At 61.4% G+C, this 24,761-nt stretch overlaps 2 protein-coding genes and 1 long non-coding RNA gene across 7 annotated transcripts; 1 reads left to right on the top strand and 2 right to left on the bottom strand.

Annotated features, from left to right (window-relative positions):
* DENND6B (DENN domain containing 6B) lies at positions 1-18,564 on the top strand. The gene is made up of 20 exons (XM_059847679.1): positions 1-138; positions 4,285-4,323; positions 4,401-4,443; positions 5,158-5,270; positions 6,646-6,726; positions 7,730-7,835; positions 8,259-8,338; positions 8,506-8,568; positions 9,159-9,214; positions 10,147-10,269; positions 10,784-10,879; positions 10,957-11,051; positions 12,886-12,951; positions 13,069-13,133; positions 14,697-14,786; positions 15,042-15,095; positions 15,429-15,538; positions 16,224-16,326; positions 17,429-17,503; positions 17,811-18,564. The coding sequence occupies exons 1-20, from the start codon at positions 1-3 to the stop codon at positions 17,931-17,933; spliced, it is 1,719 nt and encodes a 572-aa protein (XP_059703662.1). The 3' UTR covers positions 17,934-18,564.
* On the bottom strand, positions 15,002-16,318 carry LOC132327954 (uncharacterized). Its single transcript, XR_009486658.1, has 2 exons — positions 16,214-16,318; positions 15,002-15,175 (listed from the first exon to the last, which is right to left on the bottom strand). It is a non-coding gene; the product is annotated as an uncharacterized LOC132327954 (long non-coding RNA).
* A 557-nt stretch (positions 18,565-19,121) lies between the features above and the next one.
* Positions 19,122-24,660, bottom strand: LOC132327950 (collagen alpha-1(I) chain-like). 5 transcript variants are annotated; one of them, XM_059847672.1, is made up of 12 exons: positions 23,769-24,660; positions 23,095-23,138; positions 22,939-23,002; positions 22,296-22,436; positions 21,961-22,059; positions 21,712-21,767; positions 21,512-21,631; positions 21,371-21,413; positions 21,194-21,274; positions 20,968-21,124; positions 20,765-20,835; positions 19,122-20,474 (listed from the first exon to the last, which is right to left on the bottom strand). In XM_059847672.1, exons 1-12 carry the CDS (start codon positions 24,526-24,528, stop codon positions 19,453-19,455), a joined length of 2,658 nt encoding a protein of 885 aa, XP_059703655.1. In that variant the 5' UTR covers positions 24,529-24,660; the 3' UTR covers positions 19,122-19,452. The 5 variants fall into 5 exon arrangements, with proteins under 5 accessions (XP_059703655.1, XP_059703657.1, XP_059703656.1 ...); XM_059847674.1 differs by having other exon boundaries at positions 21,371-21,432; positions 23,769-23,950; XM_059847676.1 differs by having other exon boundaries at positions 20,214-20,280; positions 20,311-20,474; positions 23,095-23,909.
* Positions 24,661-24,761: the final 101 nt, after the last annotated feature.

The raw sequence follows: 24,761 nt of genomic DNA on the forward strand, positions 1-24,761 counted from the left end.
ATGGACGCGCTGAGCCGGGCCGGGCCGCGGCCCCGCCGCGCCGCCGCCGCCTCCCCGCTGCCCTGGGGCCGCTTCGCCGCCTGGATCGACTGCGTGTGTGTGGTGACCTTCGACCTGGAGCTGGGACAGGCCATGGAGGTGCGCCACGGCGGCCCGGGCACGGGCACACCGCCTCAGGGAGCGGGGGGGACACGGCGGTCAGGGAGCGGGGCTGTGAGGGGAGCCGGGATGGAGAGGGGAGCGGGAACGGGGAATCGGGGATTGGAGCTGAGGGCCGGGAATGGGGAGAGGGAATCGGGAACAGGGAGGTGACAAGGCGAGTCTGGGACTGGGGGTGTGGAGGGAGCGGGGATGGGGAGAGAGGGAATCAGGGATGGCGGAGTGGAAAGGGAATTAAGGATGGGGACGGAGGGGGTAAGGAATGGAGAGAGGAAAGCAGGATCAGGAATGGAGAGGGAAAAGCAGGATCAGGAATGGAGAGGGGAAAGCAGGATCAGGAATGGAGAGGGGAAAGCAGGATCACGGTTGGGGGTGTGAAAAGGGGGACAAGGGCTGGAGTAGGGGCAGCGAACAGGGAGGGCAGGGGTGCCCGAGCAGAGATTTGGGGTGAGGGGGATCTTTGTGGGATGGGGGGTGCACAGGGCTGAGAGGGACCAGGGCAGCATCCAAGAGACTTTTATGGATCCTCTTCATGGAATAAAGCCTGCCCAGGGTGACACATCCCATGGAGCCAGGCTGGGAGGGAAGGAGAGCTCAGAGCCCCTGGCAGGGCCTGGAGGGGCTCCAGGAGAGCTGCAGAGGGACTGGGGACAAGGCCTGCAGGGACAGGACCCAGGGAATGGCTCCCACTGCCAGAGGGCAGGCATGGATGGGATCTGGGCAATGAGGAATTCCTGCCTGGGCTGGAACTGCCAGAGCAGCTGGGGCTGCCCTGGATCCCTGGCAGTGGCCAAGGCCAGGCTGGACACTGGGGCTGGAGCAGCCTGGGACAGTGGGAGGTGTCCCTGCCATGGCAGGGGTGGCACTGCAGGGGCTCTGAGATCCCTTCCCACCCAAGCCATCCCAGGATTCCAAAGACACAAATTCCCAGCAGCCAGGGGAGGGAGGTGTCCGTGCAGGATTCCCAGGGAAGGGAAGTTCCCCGGCTGGGTTGGAGCAGGGCTGAGCCCCTTGTGGGGCCAGAGGGGGTGGGATTGGGATGGGAAAGGCTGGACAGCTGTTCCCAGCTCCCTGGAATGTCCACTGCTGGTCCTGCAGGAGGGTTTGGGGAGAGCTGGGCTCCTCAGGGGCTGCTCTCTGAGGAAAGCAGGGAGGTGTGGATTTGTCTGAACCTGAGGAATCACCTCAAATCCCTTCTTATTTCTTGTGTGGTTGTGGGAGTCACTCCTTGCTCTGCCCTCTTCAGGGAGATTGCTGTGGTTTTCAGAGGATTGAGCCTTCCCAGTTTTAAATGCTGGAGCTTCCAAAGGGAATGGGAAGCAGGAGGAACCAGCTCCACCTTTTTGCTGCTCCCTTGCCTTGAACACTTGGTTGTTTCTTTCCCTGAAGCCTCAAAGTCAATAAAAAAATCTGCTCCAGACCCGAGTTTCACCTGTTTGATCCTTTTTCCTGCAAAACCAGGCCTGAAATACCCCAAGAAAGGGAGGAATACTGGGATGATAATTAGCATGGCAAATTCAACGCTTTGTAGTTGTGTTTTGATGTGTAAAGGTGGGTTCTCACCTGTCTGCCTTCGTGGATGAGGGATGCAGGAGTGTTGTTTGTTCATCCCTGGCAAGGAATTTTCCTTCTTTTCCTCCCTTTGCCTGCACAAGTTTCAGTGGAAAAAGGCTCCTTACATGGCACAAATGACTTAGGAAAACTGGGAACATGTCAGTGGGGATGACACGGCCCCACTGTCCCCCTTCCTTTGGAAAAACATTGTGGATTTCTGTTCCAGAGGGAAGGGGAAGGAGCAGGGATGAGACATGGGGAGCCAGCAAGAGGAGCAGCTGTGGGGGCTTGGGGGGCTCTGGGGGTACCAGTTTGGGGGGTCTGGCCATACAGACCCAGGCGGTCTCTGTGGGTACAAACCTGGAGGGTCTCTGAAATTCAGCTCTGGGAGATTCAGAAATTCAGAAGACTCTGGGGAGATGCCAAAGATCCTGGAATTCAGCGATTCCCACTCCTCTTCCATGGACAGTGGAGAAGCTGTTGGAAAGCAGAACCCAAATCAAGGCAGAATTAAATGGAATTCTTGTTTCTGGCCCCTCCACCTTCACATAACCAAATAAACACTTTAGGATGTGATTGAAGTCCTTTTGGGCTGTTCTGGAGACATCCAGGGACTTCTACACATCCTAATTTTCTTTTCATTTGCCTTTTTTTTGGCTTTTGAAAAGTTATATTGACTCAGATTCCTTTTGGCTTGGATTTGAGATTTTGAGCTTTTGGATATTTGGTGATTTCCCTGCACCCCAAACAGAGAAACATCAGAGTTAAAGTGAAGGGGAAGCAGAGATGTGGAATCCCAGAGGGATTAAGGTTGGAAAAGACCTCTGAGATCATCAATTCCAACCCTGGAGGTTAAAGCCTGATTTTCCAAACGTTCTCTGGCAGAAAGGCCCCCCCCCCCCACCAAATCCAGCAGGAAAAGCTGAAGCCTTGTCCCAACTCCTGCTCTGAATTAGGCAGCAAATGTTGAGGAGAGCACAATTCCTGGGATTCACAGGCTCCTGATGGACCAGGATCAGCTGTCCAGGGCCCCCTGGACTGGCCATGATTCCCTGGGAATTAACAGGATAAATGTTGGGGTGGGGGTTCATTAGTCCCAACCACAGGGATGTGTTTGGGGTCCTGGCACAGAACAAGGGGAGCAGGGAGGTGATGGATGCCCTGGGACAGCCCCAACCCTTCCCACTGCAGCATCCCAGCCCTCCCTCTCCACGCTGAGGTCCCTGGAGCTGCTCGGGGATCATTTTGCCTCGGGATTTCCGTGGCTTTTCTCTCGCAGCTCAGCTCTGGGCAGGGCTCATCAGCGGCGCTGTTAATTGGGAATGTGGCTGGCTCGGCTGGAGCACCGCCCTCGCCAAGGGATCCGCGGGAATTGTCAGAGCTGGGTGAACTTCCCGCCCCTGGCACGGGGCCACCCGCGCTATTTATAGCCTGGAGAGGAGAGTCAGGCGCTGATGGGAGCTCCTGGCTGGAGCAGCAGCTGCCTCTGGAGCACAGCTCCTGAGGCTGACGTGGGAGCTCCGGCTCAGCCCGGCCGTGCCGGCTCCGTTCTGCTCTGCTGCAACTCCTGCACTTCAGCAGGGATCCTCCTCCTCGGGACCCCACCCCTGTGAGACCCCACCTGCAGAGCTGCCCCAGCCCTGGGGACACAGCAGCAGCACCTGGAGCTGCTGGAGAGAGCCCAGAGGAGGCCCCGGAGCTGCTCCAGGGCTGGAGCCCCCCAGTGCCCAGGGAGCCAGGCTGGGAGAGCTAGGGGTGCTCACCTGGAGAGGAGAAGGATCCAGGGAGAGCTCACAGCCCCTGGCAGGGCCTGGAGGGGCTCCAGGAGAGCTGCAGAGGGACTGGGGACAAGGCCTGCTGGGACAGGACACAGGGAATGGCTCCCACTGCCAGAGGGCAGGCATGGATGGGATCTGGGCAATGAGGAATTCCTGCCTGGGCTGGAATTGCCAGAGCAGCTGGGGCTGCCCCTGGATCCCTGGAGTGTCCAAGGCCAGGCTGGACACTGGGGCTGGAGCAGCCTGGGACAGTGGGAGGTGTCCCTGCCATGGCAGGGGTGGCACTGGAGGGGCTCTGGGGTCCCTTCCAGTCCAAGACATTCCAGGACTCCCTGACTCTGTGATCTCCATGGGTTATGAGAACCACAGAGTCAGGCTGGAGAAGCCCTCCAAGGTTATCAAGTCCAGCACTGGTGGAATTCCTCCCTGTAGGGTTTGTCTCAGCCCTGGCTGTTGAGCCCTCCTGGTGCCCCTCTGCAGTGCATCCCCCCACACTCACCTGCTCCTTCCCAGCTCCTTCTCCACCCTGTCCCACTCCTGACAGATGTTTGCACATCTGGAATGCTCCTAGAGGATTTGGGGCTGTTCATTCACTCAGCCTTCAGCTCCTATGAATAAATCTAAACCAGGAGCCTTTGGATCTGTCCCCAAATCCAAATAAAATCAGTTTCAGTGACAAGCTCACAGTTTAAATCATCCCAGCTGCCTTCCTTGTGGGATCTGTTGGGATCAGGGAGGAGTTGTTGTGTGGAGCTGTGGGCACAGGGGCTGACAGGCTCTGCTCTCTCCACAGCTGGTGTATCCCCACGACTTCAGGCTCACCGAGAAGGAGGTAACCACCCTTCATTCCCCTCCTCCCTCCTTTGCCAGCAGCTCTCGGAGGTCTCACCGGGTGTTGGTTTTTTGCAGAAAACGAGCATCTGCTACCTGTCCTTCCCAGACTCCTACTCAGGTGGGTGACTCTGGGGGTGACAGAGGGGCCCCTGGGGGAAGGACAGTCCCTGGGGTGCAGCAGGGAGCACCATTGGGCTGAGCCAGAGCCCCCGTGCTCTGCTGGCTGGGAACCTGTGCTCCAAGGATATTCCCAGTGTGGCCAGGAGGGGTAGCAGCTGTCACATTCCTGTGTTTGGGAGCAGGAGCTGGGGAGGGGACACTTCCAGGAGAAATGTTGCCAAACCTGTGTTTATACTTCACAAAGGGACAGTGAGAAATAAATCTGCTCATCCAGCCAGGCCCTGTGCTTTAAGGGTTGGGTTTATGCATTTTCATGGAGTCCTGGGATGGGTTGGATGGGAAGGGACCCCAGAGCCCCTCCAGTGCCACCCCTGCCATGGCAGGGACACCTCCCACTGTCCCAGGCTGCTCCAGCCCCAGTGTCCAGCCTGGCCTTGGGCACTGCCAGGGATCCAGGGGCAGCCCCAGCTGCTCTGGGCACCCTGTGCCAGGGCCTTCTTGCCCTCCCAGGGAACAGCTTTTTCCTATAGTTCAATTTCCCTTTTCCTTCCCATTTTACTTCCTTTTTCCCTTTCCTCTCCCTTTCGGATTTCTCTGCTTTGGTTTCTCCCCCGTCCCTCCCCATTCCCTGCTGGATTTCCCTGTAGCCCCATCCCCTTGTGCTGGAGCCGTTCCCTGTCAGTGTCCCTGTGTCCTGTGCTGTCTGTCCCAGGTGGCCTCGGGGACACCCAGTTCAGCTTCCGGCTGCGCCAGGCCGGGGGCTCCCGCAGCTCCCCGTTCCAGGATGACGGCAGGTACAACCGGGAGGCCCCGGTGACGCTGCAGGTGGGTCCTGGCCCTCACACCTGCCGGGGGAAACCAAGGATTCCATGGATTTGGGCTCCCTGGGGGAAATCCTCCTTCTCTTGGCTGTGGGAATAGCGAGACAAGAACGGTTCAGCACAGGGATTTCCTTCCGTGCTCACAGGGAGGGAGAGCAGGACAGGGAACTGCTGGGACAGGGAATGGGATCAGGGGACAGGGAACTGCTGGGACAGGGAATGGGATCAAAGGTGGGACTGGATCAGGGGACTGGGAACTGCTGGGACAGGGAATGGGATCAGGGGACAGGGAACTGCTGGGACAGGGAGTGGCATCAAAGGTGGGACTGGATCAGGGGACTGGGAACTGCTGGGACAGGGAGTGGGATCAGGGGACAGGGAACTGCTGGGACAGGGAATGGGATCAGGGGATAGGGAACTGTTGGGACAGGAATGGGATCAGGGGATAGGGAACTGTTGGGACAGGAATGGGATCAGGGGATAGGGAACTGCTGGGACAGGGAATGGGATCAAAGGTGGGACTGGATCAGGGGACTGGGAACTTCTGGGACAGGGAATGGGATCAGGGGATAGGAAACTGCTGGGACAGGGAATGGGATCAGGGGATAGGAAACTGCTGGGACAGGGAATGGGATCAAAGGTGGGACTGGATCAGGAGAGGACAGGGAACTGCTGGGAGAGGGGATTGAGTCAGGGGGATCAAAGAGTGAATTGAATCAGGGAGAGGGAACTGAACTGAGTCGGGGGACTCCCAGCTATTTTGGGAGGTGGACCAGAATTAGGGAGACCCCAGTTTCACTGGGAGAGGGAACTGAATTTGGGAGACCCCAGTTCTTTTGGGAGAGGGAACTGAAGCAGGGGGAGCCTGGCAATGCTGGGAGAGGGAACTGAAGCAGGGACACCTTCCACTGTCCCAGACTGCTCCAAGCCCCAATGTCCAACCTGGCCTTGCCCACTGACAGGGATCCAGGGGCAGACACAGATTTTTCTGTGGGAATTCTATGCCAGCGCCTGGAATTCCTCATTGCCAAGATCCCATCCATGCCTGCCCTCTGGCAGTGGGAGCCATTCCCTGTGTGCTGTCCCTCCAGGCCTTGTCCCCAGTCCCTCTGCAGCTCTCCTGAAGTCCATTTTTAGGCCCTGGCAGGGGCCCTGAGCTCTCCCTGGGATCTCCCTCTCCGTGTGAGCACCCCCAGCCCTCTCAGCCTGGCTCCAGTTGTGTCTCTCCCTCTGTCCCCATGGAAAGCTCTCTTGGAGGGCTGGGAGGTGTCAGAGCAGGGGGTGGCTCAGGAGGGGTTGGTGGCAGTGGGGCTGGGCTGTCCTTAACTGTCTCTCTCTGTTCTTTTTCTGTCCCTCCCTGTCTCTCTCTGTCCCTGCAGCGAGAGGCTGCTCACTATTTTGGGTACGTGTACTTCCGGCAGGTCAAGGACAGCTCCATGAGGAGGGGCTACTTCCAGAAGGTCAGTGCTGAGTCTGGAATCCCGGTATCCCTGCGGCTGGAAAAGCCCTCCCAGCCCCAGCTGTGCCTGACCCCCACCTTGTCCCCAGCCCAGAGCCCTGAGTGCCACCTCCAGGGGTGGGCATTCCAGAGCTCCCTGGGCAGCCCCTGCCAAGGCCTGAGCCCCTTTCCATGGGGAAATTCCTGCTGGTGCCCAACCTCACCTCCCCTGGCGCGGCCTGAGGCCATTCCCCCTTGTCCTGTGCTGGTCCGTGGGGACATCTCAGTCCCAGCAATGTCCTGGGCTTTGTGCCCTCCACCTCCAGGAGTTCCTTTCAGACTCCTGCTAATGCAGAAGTCAGTTTTTCCATCCCCACAAAACCAGTGAGTTTTCCACTGGAACAGTGGGATTGCTCAGGGAAGGAATTATCACACTTGGATGAGGTTTGAATTCCAATGGCCAAGTTTGGGGTTGGACAGGAGGTGTTTAAATGACTCCTGCATTCCTAATTAATGCACTCATTAATGGCTAGAGGAAGAGGAGAGTCAGTGTAACAATGAAACCTCCAGTGGGGCTAGGTTGGGACAGCTGTAAAAACCAGGGATTTATTTCACAAGGAAGCCCCAGTCAGAACAAAAAAGGCCTTGCTGGACACAATTCATTATTCCAAGTTCCTTTGTCCTTCCCTAGCATTCCTTGACTTTGTTTACCTGCCCAATTCCCATTTCAGGAGTCACTCCTTTGTGCTTCTCTGCCTGAAATGGTTTTTGGGAGCTTTGAACCCACCAGCAATTGACTTTTATTCCCACTCCAGCTGCTCTTTTGCCAGGCCATGCTCCCATCCCTTTGCTCTCCCACATCCTGGCTCGCGAGCAGGTGGCAGCAAGAACTCCCCCAAAGTGCTGCTTGGGAGCTGCTCCATGGGTTTAGTGTTGGGTTCTTTAAGTTCATCCCTCTCTAAGCAGTACAGAAGTGTGCAGTGCTGGGGTCAGGGGAGTTCTGATCCCAAACGTGCCATTCCCAGTCCCTGGTGCTCGTGTCCCGCCTTCCCTACGTGAACCTGTTCCAGTGCCTGCTGCAGCTGATTGCTCCGGAATACTTCGACAAGCTGGAGCCCTGCCTGGAGGCAGGTGAGCTGGGGACAAGAATTCCAGCTTGGGATAGAGGGGCTGCATCGGAAGGTTCCTGGAAAACAGCTGGAATGCTCCAAATGGCTTCATTCTGGAGCAAATTCCAGCAGGGAAGAACTTCCTCCTGCTTGTCCGAGCGGATAACCAGGTGTAAAGGAGGGGTTGTGGGGAGGGAGGGGATGGGGCTGTCAGTTTGGATGCAGGGTGTTCCCAAGGAATGCAGTGTATTCCCAAAGCCAGGAATCTGCTGCACCTCCATCAGGCCTTTTGTGCCTGGATCATTTCATCCTGATCTATCAGCTCTGGGTTTATCACAAGCCAGGGGGATGTGTGAGCTGGGAACAGGGAGTAATTCCCTTTCAGAATGCCAGGATGAGCTGGATTTTCCCTCAGGTGAATCTCTTCCCTTCCCTGTGTCCTCAGTGTGCAACGAGATTGACCAGTGGCCACCCCCAGTGCCTGGCCAGACCCTGAACCTGCCCGTGATGGGAGTTGTCATCCAGGTACCTGGGCTGTGCCTGCGGGAAGGGACCTGTGTTCCATGGTCCTGGATGGGAAATCCCTGCTCACCCCACGTTCCCCACAGCCTTTCCAGCTGGAACTGGTGGCTGGGAAGTTCCTGCCCTGCCAGTCCCCCCCCAGGGTGATCCCTGCTCTCCTTGCCCTGCAGGTGAGGATCCCATCGCGGGTGGACAAGCCAGGCTCCAGCCCAGTGAAGCAGTGCAACCAGGAGGTGAGAGGGGCTGGCACGGAGGGAGGAGCTGGATCCTGAATCCCCTTGGGAACCCTTTGGCCTGGGATCAGTGTGGTCTCAGCTGTTCCACGCCAGGCTCTCCTGCCTGGAGTCACACAGGGCTCTCTGCACCCAGTCTGGGTGCTTTACTCACCCTGGCTTTTCCTGGGAAGTCAGGCCCTGCTGGGTCTCCTGCCTTCACCCTGGAGTTGTTCTGAATTTGGTTCAGCTCTGGTTTGGATTCCTTCCCTTTCCCTTTCTCTGCTGTGACTAACACTGGTTTGGTGCCACATCTCTAACCCTCCTGGCTCTGCTGTGTCTCAAACGCTCTCCCACCAGAGGAAACCCTGGAAAACAAAGGAGCAGGCATGGGCAGCCTTCCCCATCTGGAAAAGAAGGGAATCTTCCTTAGTTTGTAGGCACAGGGATTAGTTTGGGATTGAGTGCTGTGCCCAGCCCTGCTCCTGTGCACACCTCAGGGTGTGAGCCTTGTTCCCTGTGGCTGGCTGGTGGAATTCCAGCCGGGCTGCTCCCATCTCCTCACAGTTCACTAACAGCTACTAACAGCCTTTTCTCCCTTCCTCATCCAGAATCTGTTACCAGCCCCCCTGGTTCTCCCCAGTGTTCATGAGCTGGATCTGTTCAGGTGAGAGGCTCCTTCCAACCCTCTCCCCTCCACCTGCTGCCCTCTCCCTGCTGGGAGCATCCCATAAATCGCAGTGATGGTGCAGAACCAAACCCTGCTGCATTCCAGGGACTCCTTTGGGGTTCTGGGCAGGCTTTGAGCTGAGGGTTGCGCCCTGCACAGCCCTGGGGCAGCGGAGGGGCCGTGTCCCCCCAGGCTGGGGAGCAGCTCCTGCTCAAGGCTCCCGGGGGAGTGTCCCAGGCATTCCCAGCACTGGAGGTGCCATTTCTGTGTCCATCCTCTGGAATCCAGGGGTGTCCTGCTCTCTCAGACACACTGAAAGCACCATCTGTCTATGGGAACCTCCTGAGGTTGAACAAGGCAGAGTCCAAGGTGCTGCAGCCGGGTCAGGGCAACCCCTGGGGTCAGTCCAGTCTGGGCATGAGCAGCTGGAGCAGCCCTGGGAGAAGGATTTTGGGGTGCTGGGGCTGAGAGCTGGACCTGACCCAGCCCAGAACCCCCCAGCCCTGGGCTGAGCCCAGTGGGCAGCAGGGCAGGGGGGATCCTGCCCCTGTCTCAGGTGAGACCCCACCTGCAGAGCTGCCCCAGCCCTGGGGACACAGCAGCAGCACCTGGAGCTGCTGGAGAGAGCCCAGAGGAGGCCCCAGAGTAGCAGGGGTGGCACTGGATGGGCTTTGAGGTCCCTTCCCACCCAAACCATTCCATGATTCTCTGATCACAGACTGCCTGACTTTGCTTGGAGCATTTCCTTTAAACTTATATGAAACAGTTGAGTGACAGCCCAGGTGAAAACACCCGAATTTCTCTGTGGAATGCTGGAAGTCCATCCTAGATCTCAAATTCCCAGACAGGAGCACAGCAGGGGGGGCTTGCAGGCCACAGCTGTGTCTGGTCCATCCTGACTGACCCTATCATTGTTCCCATTGTCCCAGGTGCTTCCAGCCAGTGCTGATCCACATCCAGATGCTGTGGGAGCTGATGCTGCTGGGGGAGCCCATGGTGGTGATGGCACCATCCCCAACCATGTCCTCAGAGATGGTCCTGGCCCTCACCAGGTAACACCCACAGGGTGTGAGGGACTGGGAGCTGTGACAGCAAATTCTGGCAGCTTTTCCCTCCCACAGGCACTCTGTGCTGCTCACCTGGGTTGGGTTTAGTTTGCTCGTGGAAGCTTTGCAAGACAAACTGCAAATATTCCACGCTCATTTTCCAGCAAGGATAGAGAGGAGTACAAAGGAATCTCCCCTGATGGGCCCAGCCCTGAGGAATGTTCTCTCCCCAGTTCAGAGCTCTGCCTTAGCACAAAACCCCAAAACCTTGCAGCTTCCCCAGAGAGGTTCAGCCAGGTGCCAGGTGCTGCCCTGGGGTCAGCCCAAGCCCCTGGAGCGCTCCAGGCTGGGGCAGGGGCTGGAGAGCTGGGAAAGGCCCTGGGGTGCTGTGCCAGCGGCTGGACACGAGCCCAGGGGGGCCGGGGGGGCAGGAGGCCGATGGCCCCTGGGCTGTGGGCACGGCCCCAGGGCAGGGACTGTCCCCTGTGCTGGCCCGAGGTGACCCTGCCTGTCCCTGCAGCTGCCTGGCCCCGCTGCGTTACTGCTGCGACTTCCGGCCCTACTTCACCATCCACGACAGCGAGTTCAAGGAGTACACCACGCGCACCCAGGCCCCGTGAGTGCCCCGTGCCCTGCCTCCTCCCCTCAGGGACACCCGGGGCCACCAGCGCTCAGCCTGTCCCCTCCTTCCAGGCCCAACATCGTCGTGGGCGTCACCAACCCCTTCTTCATCAAGACCCTGCAGCACTGGCCGCACATCCTGCGGGTGGGCGAGCTCCGCATGTCAGGTGAGCCCAGGGTGCCTGCCAGGAGAGCCCAGGGTGTCAGGTGAGCTCAGGGTGTCAGGTGAGCTCAGGGTGCCTGCCAGGAGAGCCCAGGGTGTCAGGAGAGCTCAGGGTACCTGCCAGGAGAGCCCAGGGTACCTGCCAGGAGAGCCCAGGGTGTCAGGTGAGCTCAGGGTGCCTGCCAGGAGAGCCCAGGGTGTCAGGTGAGCTCAGGGTGCCTGCCAGGAGAGCCCAGGGTGTCAGGAGAGCTCAGGGTGCCTGCCAGGAGAGCCCAGGGTGTCAGGAGAGCTCAGGGTGCCTGCCAGGAGAGCCCAGGGTGTCAGGTGAGCTCAGGGTGCCTGCCAGGAGAGCCCAGGGAGTCAGGTGAGCTCAGGGTGCCTGCCAGGAGAGCCCAGGGAGTCAGGTGAGCTCAGGGTGCCTGCCAGGAGAGCCCAGGGTGTCAGGTGAGCTCAGGGTGCCTGCCAGGAGAGCCCAGGGTGCCTGCCAGGAGAGCCCAGGGTGCCTGCCAGGAGAGCCCAGGGTGTCAGGTGAGCTCAGGGTGCCAGGAGAGCCCAGGGTGTCAGGTGAGCTCAGGGTGCCTGCCAGGAGAGCCCAGGGTACCTGCCAGGAGAGCTCAGGGTGTCAGGAGAGCTCAGGGTGCCTGCCAGGAGAGCCCAGGGTACCTGCCAGGAGAGCTCAGGGTGCCTGCCAGGAGAGCCCAGGGTGTCAGGTGAGCTCAGGGTGCCTGCCAGGAGAGCCCAGGGTGCCTGCCAGGAGAGCCCAGGGTGTCAGGAGAGCCCAGGGTGTCAGGAGAGCCCAGGGTGCTAGGGTGGCTGCCAAGGTGTCACAGTTGAGACAGCCACGATACACAGGGCATCATCACACAATTTCAGAAAGCTTTAAACATTCCCCTGCACACAGTAACACCTTACCTCTTCAGAAGGCTTCAGGCTTCTGCCCATCCAGAGTGACATCATCCCACTTGAGAAGGCTGCAGGCGTCTGCCCTGTTGTTCTCTGCCCACCCTTCTATGCCCTCAGGTTCATGCAGTGCACCTGTGTGCCCTCTGCTCCCGGGGCACACCTGGGCACTCCATGGCTCCTTGCTGTCAGTGCTGCTCACCTGCTTCTCACAGCTGCAGCGCTGGGGATGGGCTGGGGCAGCCCCACTCCCCATCCCCTCACACTCTGTGCCTGCACCAGGGAAGATCAGGATGAAGGGAGAGCTGAGGGTGACTGTCAGGTGAGCTCAGGGTGCCAGGTGAGCTCAGTGTCTATGAGGTGAGCTCAGGGTGGCTGTCAGGGGAGCTCAGGGTGCCAGGTGAGCTCAGTGTCTATCAGGTGAGCTCAGGGTGGCTGTCAGGGGAGCTCAGGAGCCATGGGGAGCTCAGGGTGGAAGGTGAGCTGGCCCAGGGCTCTGAGGGGCTGGCAGAGCAGCTGGAGGCTGCAGGGAGCTGCCCTGGCAGTGGTTTCCTCTCCTGGGAGAGCCCAGCAGCCACGGGAGCTCACCTCTGGCTGTGGTCATGTGCAGGATGAGCACAGAGCTGGGGCAGGGTGTGGGGAACAGGAATTGCTGTCCTGGAGCTTCCAGGAGAGGAAAAGCCCTTCCTGGGCAGGAAATTGAGAGAGGTGGGGAGAGAGAGAAACCTCCTCTCTTTTATTGAGCACTTTTGTTGACTGGGAAGCCAAGGAAGCCCTGGGGAGGAGGAGCTGGTTTTCAGCACATCCCCATCCCAGAATTCCAGCAGGAAAGGGAGCTGGGATTGCTCTGAGGGTGGGCCAGGGCAGGGCTGGGTGTCCCTGGGTGCAGTCCCAGCAGGAGGGGACAGAGCCTGAATTGTCCCTGCTGTGTGTCCCAGGAGACCTGCCCAAGCAGGTGAAGGTGAAGAAACTGGCCAAGCTGAAGACCCTGGACACCAAACCAGGTGGGTGCAGGCCTCAGGAGTCCTTCAGGACTGGCCCTTCCCTTGGGGATTTGGCAGCAGGGAACTGTGTCCGTTTGTGACTCCTGATTTGTCCTGATCCCGTGTTTTGCCATGCAGGAATCTACACGTCCTATAAAACATTCCTTCACAAAGACAAAACCCTGATCAAAAGGCTACTGAAGGTAAGCACCTCCCTCTCTGTCCTGGGGGGAAAACTGTGCCAAGAGCTCGCTTTGAGCAGACAGAGCTCTCCAAAGGAGCAGAACTTAACTTTGGGATGATTCAGTCCATACTGGGACACATTCATCAGCCAGAGCTGGACTTTGCACTTGATACTGAGGATTAAATCCTGGTGCTAGCAATAAAATGAGTGGGAAGAATTGATATCCAAAAAATCCTGAAAAAAACCCAGGTTTTGTGTAGTGAAACTTGAAATTTTAATGTGTTTGAGTAGAGGATGGAATCTGTGCTATGGGATCTGGATTTGGGATCTGGAGTTTGGGCAGCACTTCAGGCTCCTGTGGCTGCGAGCTGCAGGCTGTGTGTGACAGTGAGGGGCACCTGGTGACCCGGCTGTGCTGTGGGTGGCACCAGGTGACCTCGTATCACCTGGATGTGCCATGACACTGGGTGACCCCATGTGACCCACCTGTGCTGTGGGTGACCCCATGTGACCCAGATGTGCTGTGGGTGACAGTAGGTGACCCCAGTGACCCAGCTGTGCCATGAGTGACACTGGGTGACCCGGCTGTGCTGTGGGTGGCACCAGGTGACCCGACTGTGCCATGAGTGACACTGGGTGACCCGGCTGTGCTGTGGGTGGCACCAGGTGACCTCGTATCACCTGGATGTGCCATGACACTGGGTGATCCCATGTGACCCAGCTGTGCCGTGGGTGACAGTAGGTGACCCCAGTGACCCACCTGTGCTGTGGGTGACCCCAGTGACCCCAGTGACCCAGCTGTGCCGTGGGTGACCCCATGTGACCCAGATGTGCTGTGGGTGACAGTAGGTGACCCCAGTGACCCAGCTGTGCTGTGGGTGACCCCAGTGACCCCAGTGACCCAGCTGTGCCGTGGGTGACCCTGTGTGACCCAGCTGTGCCGTGGGTGACAGTAGGTGACCCCAGTGACCCACCTGTGCTGTGGGTGACCCCATGTGACCCAGATGTGCTGTGGGTGACAGTAGGTGACCCCAGTGACCCAGCTGTGCTGTGGGTGACCCCAGTGACCCCAGTGACCCAGCTGTGCCGTGGGTGACCCCAGTGACCCAGCTGTGCCGTGGGTGACCCTGTGTGACCCAGCTGTGCTGTGGGTGACATTGGGTGACCCCAGTGACCCAGCTGTGCTGTGGCTGACCCCAGTGACCCAGCTGTGCTGTGGGTGACATTGGGTGACCCTGTGTGACCCAGCTGTGCCGTGGGTGACCCCAGTGACCCAGCTGTGCCATGGGTGACCCCAGTGACCCAGCTGTGCCGTGGGTGACATTGGGTGACCCCAGTGACCCAGCTGTGCTGTGGGTGACATTGGGTGACCCCAGTGACCCAGCTGTGCCGTGGGTGACCCCAGTGACCCAGCTGTGCCGTGGGTGACATTGGGTGACCCCAGTGACCCAGCTGTGCCGTGGGTGATCCCTGTGTGACCCAGCTGTGCCGTGGGTGACCCCAGTGACCCCAGTGACCCAGCTGTGCCGTGGGTGACCCCAGTGACCCAGCTGTGCCGTGGGTGACCCCGTCTGTCCCGCAGGGCATCCAGCGGAAGCGCCCCTCGGAGGTGCAGAGTGCTCTGCTGAGGAGACACCTCCTGGAGCTCACCCAGAGCTTCATCATCCCTCTGGTGAGTAGGGGACACCTGGGGGGACAGGGAGCAGTGCCTGTGACCGACCCCGGAGCGGGGAACCCTGGAGGGGCTGGGGGGAAGGCCCTTTAAACTCATCCCATCTCCTGCCCCAGCAGGGACACTCCCACTGTCCCAGGCTGCTCCAGCCCCAAGGTCCAGCCTGGCCTTGGCCACTGCCAGGGACCCAGGGGCACCACAAGAGGCTCCTCAACTCTAAGTTATGATTTTTACTTTTATCTTTTCTTGATTTAGGAGCATTACATGGCCAGCCTGATGCCTCTGCAGAGGGCCATCACTCCGTGGAAGGTAGGATGCACATCCCAGTCCTCCTTCCTTTGGGATTGGGAGTGGTTACAAGGTGCTGGGCACTCTCCTGGGAACCTCCCCTGTTGAAGGAAGAGGGGGGTTATTACTTCTTTAAAAATTCATTAAAAAGTTGGAAGAACTCTTGGGACAGATATTCCCAGTTTTGCCAGGAGCTGAATTACTGGGAATCTCATGTGAGGGTTGACCTTGGGGTGTTTTTATCCTCAGTGCCTTGGGCACCTTTCCCACTGGAAGTGCAGCCCTTGTTTCCCTGGTTTCATTTGGGATTGTCTGATACGGATTTCCATGGACTAACACGGATTCCCTGTGCAGAATCCCCCCCAGATCCGCCCCTTCTGCCAGGAGGATTTCATGAAGAGCCTGGAGCACGCTGGCCCCCAGCTCACCTGTGTGCTCAAGGGGGACTGGCTGGGGCTCTACAGGTGAGAATCCTGATCCCACCCCTGGCTGGGCCAGTGCCAACAGGCAGCAAACCCTGCATCAGCACTGGGACCCAGTGGGAGCCGTGGGACCTGCAGAACTCATCCATGGATTAACTCAGGATGGTCAGGGAGAGCAAATCCAGGGCAAATTCAGCCTGGGTTTGTGTGCTTTAAACAAGTAGAGATCCTGCAGGGGAGTTGGTCCCGGATTTTCCTGGATAATTGGTTCTGACTGGGATGGAGAAGATACTTGGTGCAATAGGAGTGGGAAAAATCTAGTAGTTGGGTACCCAAGGAAGGAAGATGGGAAATGCACAGAGATGGAGAATGAGAAAATCCCAGAAAGTGATCAGAAACAATAATTATAGAATCATGGAATGGGTTGGGTGGGAAGGGACCCCCAGAGCCCCTGCAGTGCCACCCTGCCATGGCAGGGACACCTCCCACTGTCCCAGGTGTTCCCAGCCCCAGTGCCCAGCCTGGCCTTGGGCACTGCCAGGGATGCAGGGGCAGCCCCAGCTGCTCTGGCAATCTGTGCCCATGTCCTGGTGTGTCCCCAAGCCAGCCCAGGGTCCCCTTGACTCCTTCCCAGGGTCACAGGGTGGGCTTGTTGGATGGGATTGTCCCTGTGGGTCCCTGCCAGCTCCAGCACCCCACAGTTCCACAATTCCTGACCTCTCCACAGGCGATTCTTCAAGTCCCCCAACTTTGACGGCTGGTTCCGGCAGCGGCACCGCGAGATGACCCAGAAGCTCGAGGCCCTGCACCTGGAGGCCATCTGTGAGGCGGTGGGTGACAGGGACAGGGACAGGGACAGGGCTGGGACAGGGACAGGGACAGGGCTGTGTCTGTGAGGCGGTGGGTGACAGGGACAGGGCTGGGACAGGAACAGGGACAGGGCTGGGACAGGAACAGGGCTGTGTCTGTGAGATGGTGGGTGACAGGGACAGGGCTGGGACAGGAACAGGGACAGGGCTGTGTCTGTGGGGCGGTGGGTGACAGGGACAGGGACAGGGACAGGGCTGGGACAGGGACAGGGCTGTGTCTGTGAGGCGGTGGGTGACAGGGACAGGGCTGGGACAGGGACAGGGCTCTGTCTGTGAGGCGGTGGGTGACAGGGACAGGGACAGGGCTGGGACAGGGACAGGGCTGTGTCTGTGGGGCGGTGGGTGACAGGGACAGGGACAGGGACAGGGCTGGGACAGGGACAGGGCTGGGACAGGGACAGGGCTCTGTCTGTGAGGCAGTGGGTGACAGGGACAGGGACAGGGCTGGGACACGGACAGGACTCTGTGAGGCGGTGGGTGACAGGGACAGGGACACGGCTGGGACAGGGACAGGGACAGTGCTGTGTCTGTGAGATGGTGGGGGACAGGGACAGGGACAGGGCTGGGACACGGACAGGGCTGGGACAGGGACAGGGCTGTGTCTGTGGGGCGGTGGGTGGCAGGAACAGGGACAGGGCTGGGTTTACTCAGAGAGGAGAAGGATCCAGGGAGAGCTCAGAGCCCCTGGCAGGGCCTGGAGGAGCTCCAGGAGAGCTGCAGAGGGACTGGGGACAAGGATGGAGGGACAGGACACAGGGAATGGCTCCCACTGCCAGAGGGCAGGGAGGGATGGGATCTTGGGAATGAGGAATTCCTGGCTGGGCTGGAACTGCCAGAGCAGCTGGGGCTGCCCCTGCATCCCTGGAGTGTCCCAGGCCAGGCTGGACACTGGGGCTGGAGCAGGCTGGGACAGTGGGAGGTGTCCCTGCCATGGCAGGGGTGGCACTGCAGGGGCTCTGTCACTGTTTCAGGAATGAGGATGAGAAACCCCCTGCTCACCTTCAGGCTTTCCTTAGGGGAATCCCTTGGGAAGTGTCCCTGAGGGAAGCCACTCTCTCCTTAGGACATCGTTGCCTGGATGAAGGACAAGTCCGAGGTGGAGATCGTGGACCTGGTGCTGAAGCTGCGGGAGAAGCTGGTGAGTCCCTCCCTCCCTCCCTCCCTCCCTCCCCCTGCACTCCTTCCTCTCTCTGCGTGGAGAGAAATCCAGGACACAAAACTCACCTGTTCCGTTGAAAACCTTGCTCTCCCTCCCTGGAGGGCTGGGAAGCTCAGGGAAGTTCGGTGTTTGTGTGAAATACTCAGAATTAGGAGGATCCAGGGAAGTTCTTCCCCTCCCGAGGCTCAGGTGGCGTTCCCTGCCTGTTTTTATCCTGAGCTGCAGCAGGCAGAGCCCGGGCAAAGGGGAAAGGCCCCTGGAATGTGTTAATCCCCATTTTCCCCAGGTGAGGGCTCGCTGCCAGCACCTGCCCGTGAAGGAGGAGACGCTGCAGAGGGTGGGTCTCTACATCGACACCATCATCGGCTCGCTGCCCGAGGACCTCCAGACTGTGCTGCACCACCCCTGAGCCGGGGAGCTCCTGGAGAACCTTCCCAGCCTGTCCCAGCCCGCTCCCGGCCGCTGGGGCAGCTCCTGCCCGGAGCGGGCCGGGATCGCACTCGGAGCGCGGGGCGGGGCCGGGCGCCGCTCCCGGCGCTGGGCTGGAGCCGTCCCTGCGGAGTTGGCCCCTGGGTGACACCGGCAGGGCAGGGGGGACCCCGGGGCTGCGGGCCCGCCCGGACACTTCATCCTTACCCGTGCTTGGATCCTCGGCACTCCCGCAGCCCCGTCCCGCCCGGGAGAAGCAGGAGCAGCCCGGCAGGGGGCTGTGCTCAGCGCAGCTCCTGAGCACCGGGAGAAGGTGACAATACCGTCCCTGCCCTGGACAGCCGCGGGGAGCAGGAGGAGGAATTGCTGGACATGGACAATTGCTGCTCTGTTTCTCCAGGGCAGAGCCAGAGGAGGGGCTGGAGCATCCGCAGGGACCAGAGCTCCCCGGAGTGCCTGGGAATGGCTGCTGGGAGGAGCTGGCCCCAAATCCTATTTATTCTGCTTGAAAACCCAGCCTGAGCTCCAGGGACACAGCAGGGCTGGGGCTCTGCCCGAGGCACTGGGAGAGCTCCTGCCAGCCCCTTCCCAATAAAACCTGGAGAAGCTGATTTCTGCAGCCTGTGCCGAGCTGGAATTGGGCCCTGCTGCTCTGCCCCTGCCTCCAGAGCAGCTCCTGTGCCTGGATCCCCTTCCTGCCTTGGGAATGGACTTGCTGGGACCGGGGCACTGGTACTCCAAAACTGCATTGCACCACCAGGGCGGCCATCCAGGGGTGGAATCTGAGCCTAAAGGAAGGGTTTGGGAGGGATGTGGCAGCCTGGAGGGTCAAACCCAGCACTGCACGTGGTGGGATTGTTGGATTGCTCCTGCCCTGAGCTGGGGCAGCTCCCAGTGGAAGCTGTGCTGTTTCCATCCATCCCTGCCCATTCTCTGGACTGGGGAAGGGCTGGGGGGGCTCAGAGGGGGCTGAACTCTTCCTGAATTTCCCCTCTGGAGCCAGGCAGGAGCTGCAGGAGGCTGCTGGGTGTCTCAGTGCCCCTGACCCTGCTGGAGTAAGGAGTTCTGAGCAATATCCTTACATATCCCAGGTGTGTCTGTGCAGGCCCCAAACCCTCCTGAAAAGTAGGAAATCGTGGTTTAAAAAAAACCCTGGAGCCAAACTGGGTCCTGGTTTGGAGGCTGGGGAGGTTTATTGGGTTGGGAATGGTTGTCCCTGCTCTTGGTCACTCGTGGCCACCCTGGTTTTCCAGAGGGTTCACAGCACCTGTGGGTGGCTGTGTGTCCCCGTGCCCTTCCCAAGACATGGAATCACGGAATCACAGAGGCATTTGGGTTGGAAAAACCTTGGAACCCATCGAGTCCAACCATTCCCAGCATTGCCAAGGCCACCACTGACTGTGTCCCCAAGTGCCACATCCACAGGCTTTGGAATCCCTCCTGGAGTGGGGACTCCACCATCTCTAGTAGCTGTTCCTCAACAGCCCGAACTTCCTCCTTCAGGAGTTCTCCCTCAGGGATATACTCTTAGCCTTGCATTCCTCCCAAGGAGGCCAGACCCCATCTCCTGCAAGCCCAATGTCCCAGAGTCTGAATGGTTTGGGTGGGAAGAGACCTCGGAGCCCCTCCAGTGCCACCCCAGCCTCAGTGGTTCCAGGATTCTGTGCTCCATCCCTGTGGGTCTGTGGAAGGTGGGAGGTCTCCAGCAGGGAGGGGCCGCAGGTGCCTCCAGTGCTGTGGGACCTGCCCAGCCCCACCTGTGCCCTCCCCAAACCGCTCCAGGCACGAGGGGCTGCATCCAGGGGACCCTGCCAGGACACCGGGAGCCGTGGGAGGTGGCACTGGAGGGGCTCCGAGGTCCCTTCCCACCCAGCCATTCCAGGATTCCCTGAGCTGCTGGGAATGTGCAAATCCTGCCGGGGCTTTGGGCTGCACCCAGGGAATGGGATGAGGTGGGAGCCCAGGGAACAGCCCCCAAGGAATGGGATGAGGTGGGAGCAGCCCCCAGGGAATGGGATGAGGTGGGAGCAGCCCCCAGGGAATGGGATGAGGTGGGAGCCCAGGGAGCAGCCCCCAGGGAACGGGATGAGGTGGGAGCAGCCCCCAGGGAATGGGATGAGGTGGGAGCAGCCCCCAGGGAATGGGATGAGGTGGGAGCAGCCCCCAGGGAATGGGATGAGGTGGGAGCAGCCCCCAGGGAATGGGATGAGGTGGGAGCTCAGGAAGCAGCCCCCAGGGAGTGGGATGAGGTGGGAGTCCAGGGAGCAGCCCCCAGGGAACGGGATGAGGTGGGAGCTCAGGAAGCAGCCCCCAGGGAATGGGATGAGGTGGGAGCAGCCCCCAGGGAACGGGATGAGGTGGGAGCTCAGGAAGCAGCCCCCAGGGAGTCGTCGTAGAAAGCCTTGACCCCTTCGGGGCTCTGCAGGGAGAGGCTCCGGGCCAGCACCTCCCGTCGGAAGTTCTCCCTCATCCAGCCGTAGACCAGACTGTGCAGGAAGCCCTGCAGGGACACACTCAGGGCCTGGGACACAGGGACAGAGGGTCAGGGTCCCGGTCCCTGCAGGCACAGCCCAGGCAGGGTGGCACAGGACACGGTGGGACTTTCCTCTTGGTGTGGCCAATTAAAGCACATCAGCCCCCGGGAAAAGCCAAAGGGGGAAATCCCAACCCGAAATCCAGGGGGAAGAGTCACGTTGGGCCCGGGGCCGTGTCCTCACCCTGCCCGGGGTGTGCCCAAGGGCTGTCACAGCTCCCACATGGGATGGGGACAAATGTCTAGCCTGGGAGCCCTGGAAAAGGGGCTTTACTCACTGCGGACACGTAGAGCACAAAGAGCGAGGCAGGGCTGATGCTGGTGAAGGAGAGGACGGTGAGGAGGAAGGCTGTGGGTGGGACACAGAAGGACATTCCTTGGTGGGACACCCCCCCTGTGACCCTGCAGGGCCGGGGGAGCTGGGGACAGCCTCAGTGTGACCCTGCAGGGCTGGGGGCTGCGGGACACCTCCCGGCCTTGCCTGGCGTCCAGCAGAGCAGGAAAACCAGCTGGAAATACAGCGAGGCTTTGCGGACGCTGCGGCCGCTCCTGCCCCCGAAGCCGCCGTCCCGGTCCAGGCCGAGCAGCGGCAGCGCCGCGTTCCCCCGGCAGCGGAGCCGCACCCGCCGGTACAGGAGCTGGGGGGCGTGCGGGGGTCAGCGCGGCGCTGGGGACCCCCCGTTCCTCCCCCAGAGCCGGGACCTCACCGAGCAGCAGCCGAGCACCAGCAGCAGGTACAGCAGGAAGATGATTTTCTCCTCCAGCCCCGCGTTTTTGCCCCCGCCGGACTGGGAGGCAACGGGAATGAGCGGGGCCGGGCCAGCGACCCCCGCGGCCCCACAGGGACGGTGGGTGGGTGGCAGCGAGGGAGGGGCGGCGCCCACCTGGGAGCAGATGTCCTGGCTCGGATGGATCAGGAGGAGACAGCTGCAGGGACAGAGCGGAGCTGGAGGTCCCAAAGCCTCACTCGGCGTCCCGGGGGCGGCAGCGCTGCCCCGGGCAGGGCGGGGGCGGAGGGGCCGTACCTGGAGCAGTAAAGGCTGAAGGTGTCGTTGGAGCCGGCCCAGGGCACCGCGGGCGCGATGTCGGCGGCGGAGGTGCCGCGGGCGAGCAGCTGCGCCAGGAGCGTCAGCGCGGGCACCAGCCTGGGGAAGGTACGGGTGTGAGCCCCGGGCCAGCCCGGCACGGCCGGGGCACTCGGGCGGGGCCGGCGGCGGACACCTACCAGGCCAGCACGTAGGGAATTCCCCGCCAGGCGCTCTCCAGGCAGCGGCTCCGCTCCTGCGGGAGAACCGCCGTGAGCCGGGGCTGGAGGGGCGGCCGCAGCCGAGGGTCCGCCCCGCTCCGCCAGGACCGGGGGAACCCCGAATTCCCGGGGAAAGGGGCTGCCCTGGACCGCCCCACTGCTCCCTTGCCCTGACAGCGCCGTGTGTGGCCAGGGCGGTTCCCGGCTGTGCCCGGGCGAGGCACGGACCTGCAGCGCTGCCGGGGGCCGGGCTCGCCCCCCGAGGACGGTGCGGTGCGACTCGTACGCGTAAACAACGACCATGAGGAACGAGACGGCGTAGGAGGTCTGGGAGAGAGAGGAGAGGGAAAGGAACTGGGGATCCTGCTGTGTCCAGCACCGCCAGGGCACCTTCCAGCCTCCCTCTGCCCCACGACACCCCCACTGCCCCTGTCCGTTCTCTCCTCGTGCTCCACACCCCGGTCCCCGGCACACCTGTCCCGGTGCCCACCCCGAGGAGGGGACGCCAGGACAGTGTCCCCAGGACACTCCAGCCTCAGCTGTCCCCAGCAGCGTTCCCTTACCGTGGTCAGCATCCGCCCGTAGGGACAGGCGGCGTAGGCGGGCGCGGAGAGCGGGGCTGGCAGCAGCGGGATGGTTCCCGTGCCCAGCAGCGCGGTGGCACCCAGGAAATCTGCCAGGGCCAGGAGGAACAGGGGGCGCAGCTGGGGACAGGGCACCGCGTTAGCTCTGCTGGCAGCAGCCCCTGGCAGCTCCCGCGGCCCTTCCCAGGCTGGGCCCGGCAGCTCCCGGGGGCCGGGGCGAGTGCCGGGTGTTGGGCATCCTGCATCTCCTGCCCGCCGCCCGGAGCCTTAAACCCGGTGTTAGCTCGGCTTTGACTCGGGCTTAGCTGGGGCCAGACACAGCCCTGTGTGCCTGGGAGCCGGTGACACTCACCTGGATGCAGCAGCAGTGACACTGCCACAAACTGGCGGCACTCACCTGGATGTGGCAGCAGTGACACTGCCACAAGCTGGCGGCACTCACCTGGATGTGGCAGCAGTGACACTGCCACAAGCTGGCGGCACTCACCTGGATGTGGCAGCAGTGACACTGCCACAAGCTGGCGGCACTCACCTGGATGTGGCAGCAGTGACACTGCCACAAGCTGGCGGCACTCACCTGGATGTGGCAGCAGTGACACTGCCACAAGCTGGCGGCACTCACCTGGATGTGGCAGCAGCGCCCCTGCCAGGAGGTGACAGCGAGGACGGATCCGCTGCCCAGGAGGCTGCAGGGGACGGGGCGGGTGATGAATGTCACGGCCGAGCCGCTGCCACCCCCAGGTGCCAGGCCAGGGCGAGGGACAGGGACAGAACCCACCTGAGCAGCGCGGCCGGGAGGGTGACGCCCGTCAGCACCAGGACCTGCGGGAGGCACGGAGGGAGCGCGGGCTCGGCCGGCCGGGAGCGGGGACACCCCGAGCCCCCACGGGGGGTGGGACGTGGGACCCTGGGCACGGCCGGACTCTGTCCCTCGGCCATCCCTGGCCGAAGCCGTGCCCAGGAACCGCAGCAAAGGCGTTTCGGGGGCAATGGAGGAGCCAGGGCCGGTTCCTCAGCAGCCCCTCAGCGGTGGCTGCACGTGGCAGGGTTTCCCTGCTTCTTCCTCCCGAGTTTTCCCGCTGGGATCTCATCCCAAGTTTGCCTCACCCGGGGCTGGGGAGCGCCGAGAAGCCGCGTCCCGCCCGCGGCCGCGCTGGGAGCGGCTCCCGACGGCGCCTCTGGAGCCGCCGCCAGGAACCGGAGCGGCCGCCGGAGCCGGGCGGACCCCGGGCCCGGGAGACCGCCGGGCAGAGCGGGGCAGGAGCCAGGGAAGAGCCGCTCCGGCCCCAGCGAAGGCCCTGCCCGGCTGCCACCCTGCCTTGCCGGAGGCCCCCAAAGCGCTGGCCCAAGTCCCGCGCCGGGGGAGCTCCCTCGGGCACGGTTTGTTGGAATGGGAACGCAGCGCTCAGCTGAGCCCCTCCCGGCCCTCCGGAGCGCCCCGCACGCCTTTACCTGGATATCCGAGAGAGCCGGGGGCTGTTCTTGTGCTTTGGCCATGGCCGGAGCCCGGAGCCTTCCCGGCTCTTCCCGGCCGCAGCCCGGGATGGATGGAATGGAAGCTGGAAGCGGCTCCCGCTGTGCCCGGGCTCGCTCCACGCCCAGCTGTGGGACACGGCCGCGGCGCAGCCGGAGGAACCGGCCCGGCCGGGGCGGCAGGAGCTTCCCAGAGGAGCAGCAGGAGCTTCCCAGAGGAGCAGCGACGCCGTGCCAGCCCCAGGAGCGGGGAGGGAACAGCCCCAGGCGCGGGAGAGCCCAAATGAGCGCTCGGATGCCCCCGGACACACCGGGAATGAGGAAACAGCGCCGGGAGAGCAGCCGGGAGCTCCTTGTGCTGCTGTAGAGAGCCCAGAGGAGGCCCCGGAGCTGCTCCAGGGCTGGAGCCCCTCAGTTCCAAGGGATCCAGGCTGGGAGAGCTGGGGGTGCTCACCTGGAGAGGAAAAGGATCCAGGGAGAGCTCAGGGCCCCTGCCAGGGCCTGGAGGGGCTCCAGGAGAGCTGCAGAGGGACTGGGGACAAGGATGGAGGGACAGGAGCCAGGGAATGGCTCCCAGTGCCAGAGGGCAGGCATGGATGGGATCTGGGCAATGAGGAATTCCTGGCTGGGCTGGAACTGCCAGAGCAGCTGGGGCTGCCCCTGCATCCCTGGAGTGTCTCAGGCCAGGCTGGACACTGGGGCTGGAGCAGGCTGGGACAGTGGGAGGTGTCCCTGCCATGGCAGGGGTGGCACTGGAGGGGCTCTGGGGTCCCTTCCCACCCAAACCATTCCAGGATTCTCAGTGCCAGACTCCTCTGCATCCTCAGCTGCCACACCCCGACTGCAGGTGCAGGAATGAACCGTTCCCATTCTCACACTCCCAGGAACCTCAGGAAATCACGGGATTTAACGATTTTGTGATAATTTTAACCCAAGGATGTTCCAACATCGACCAAAAATCCCCAAGCAATG

This window comes from Haemorhous mexicanus, chromosome 5 (assembly GCF_027477595.1).
Source record: "Haemorhous mexicanus isolate bHaeMex1 chromosome 5, bHaeMex1.pri, whole genome shotgun sequence".
Lineage (NCBI taxonomy): Eukaryota > Metazoa > Chordata > Aves > Passeriformes > Fringillidae > Haemorhous > Haemorhous mexicanus.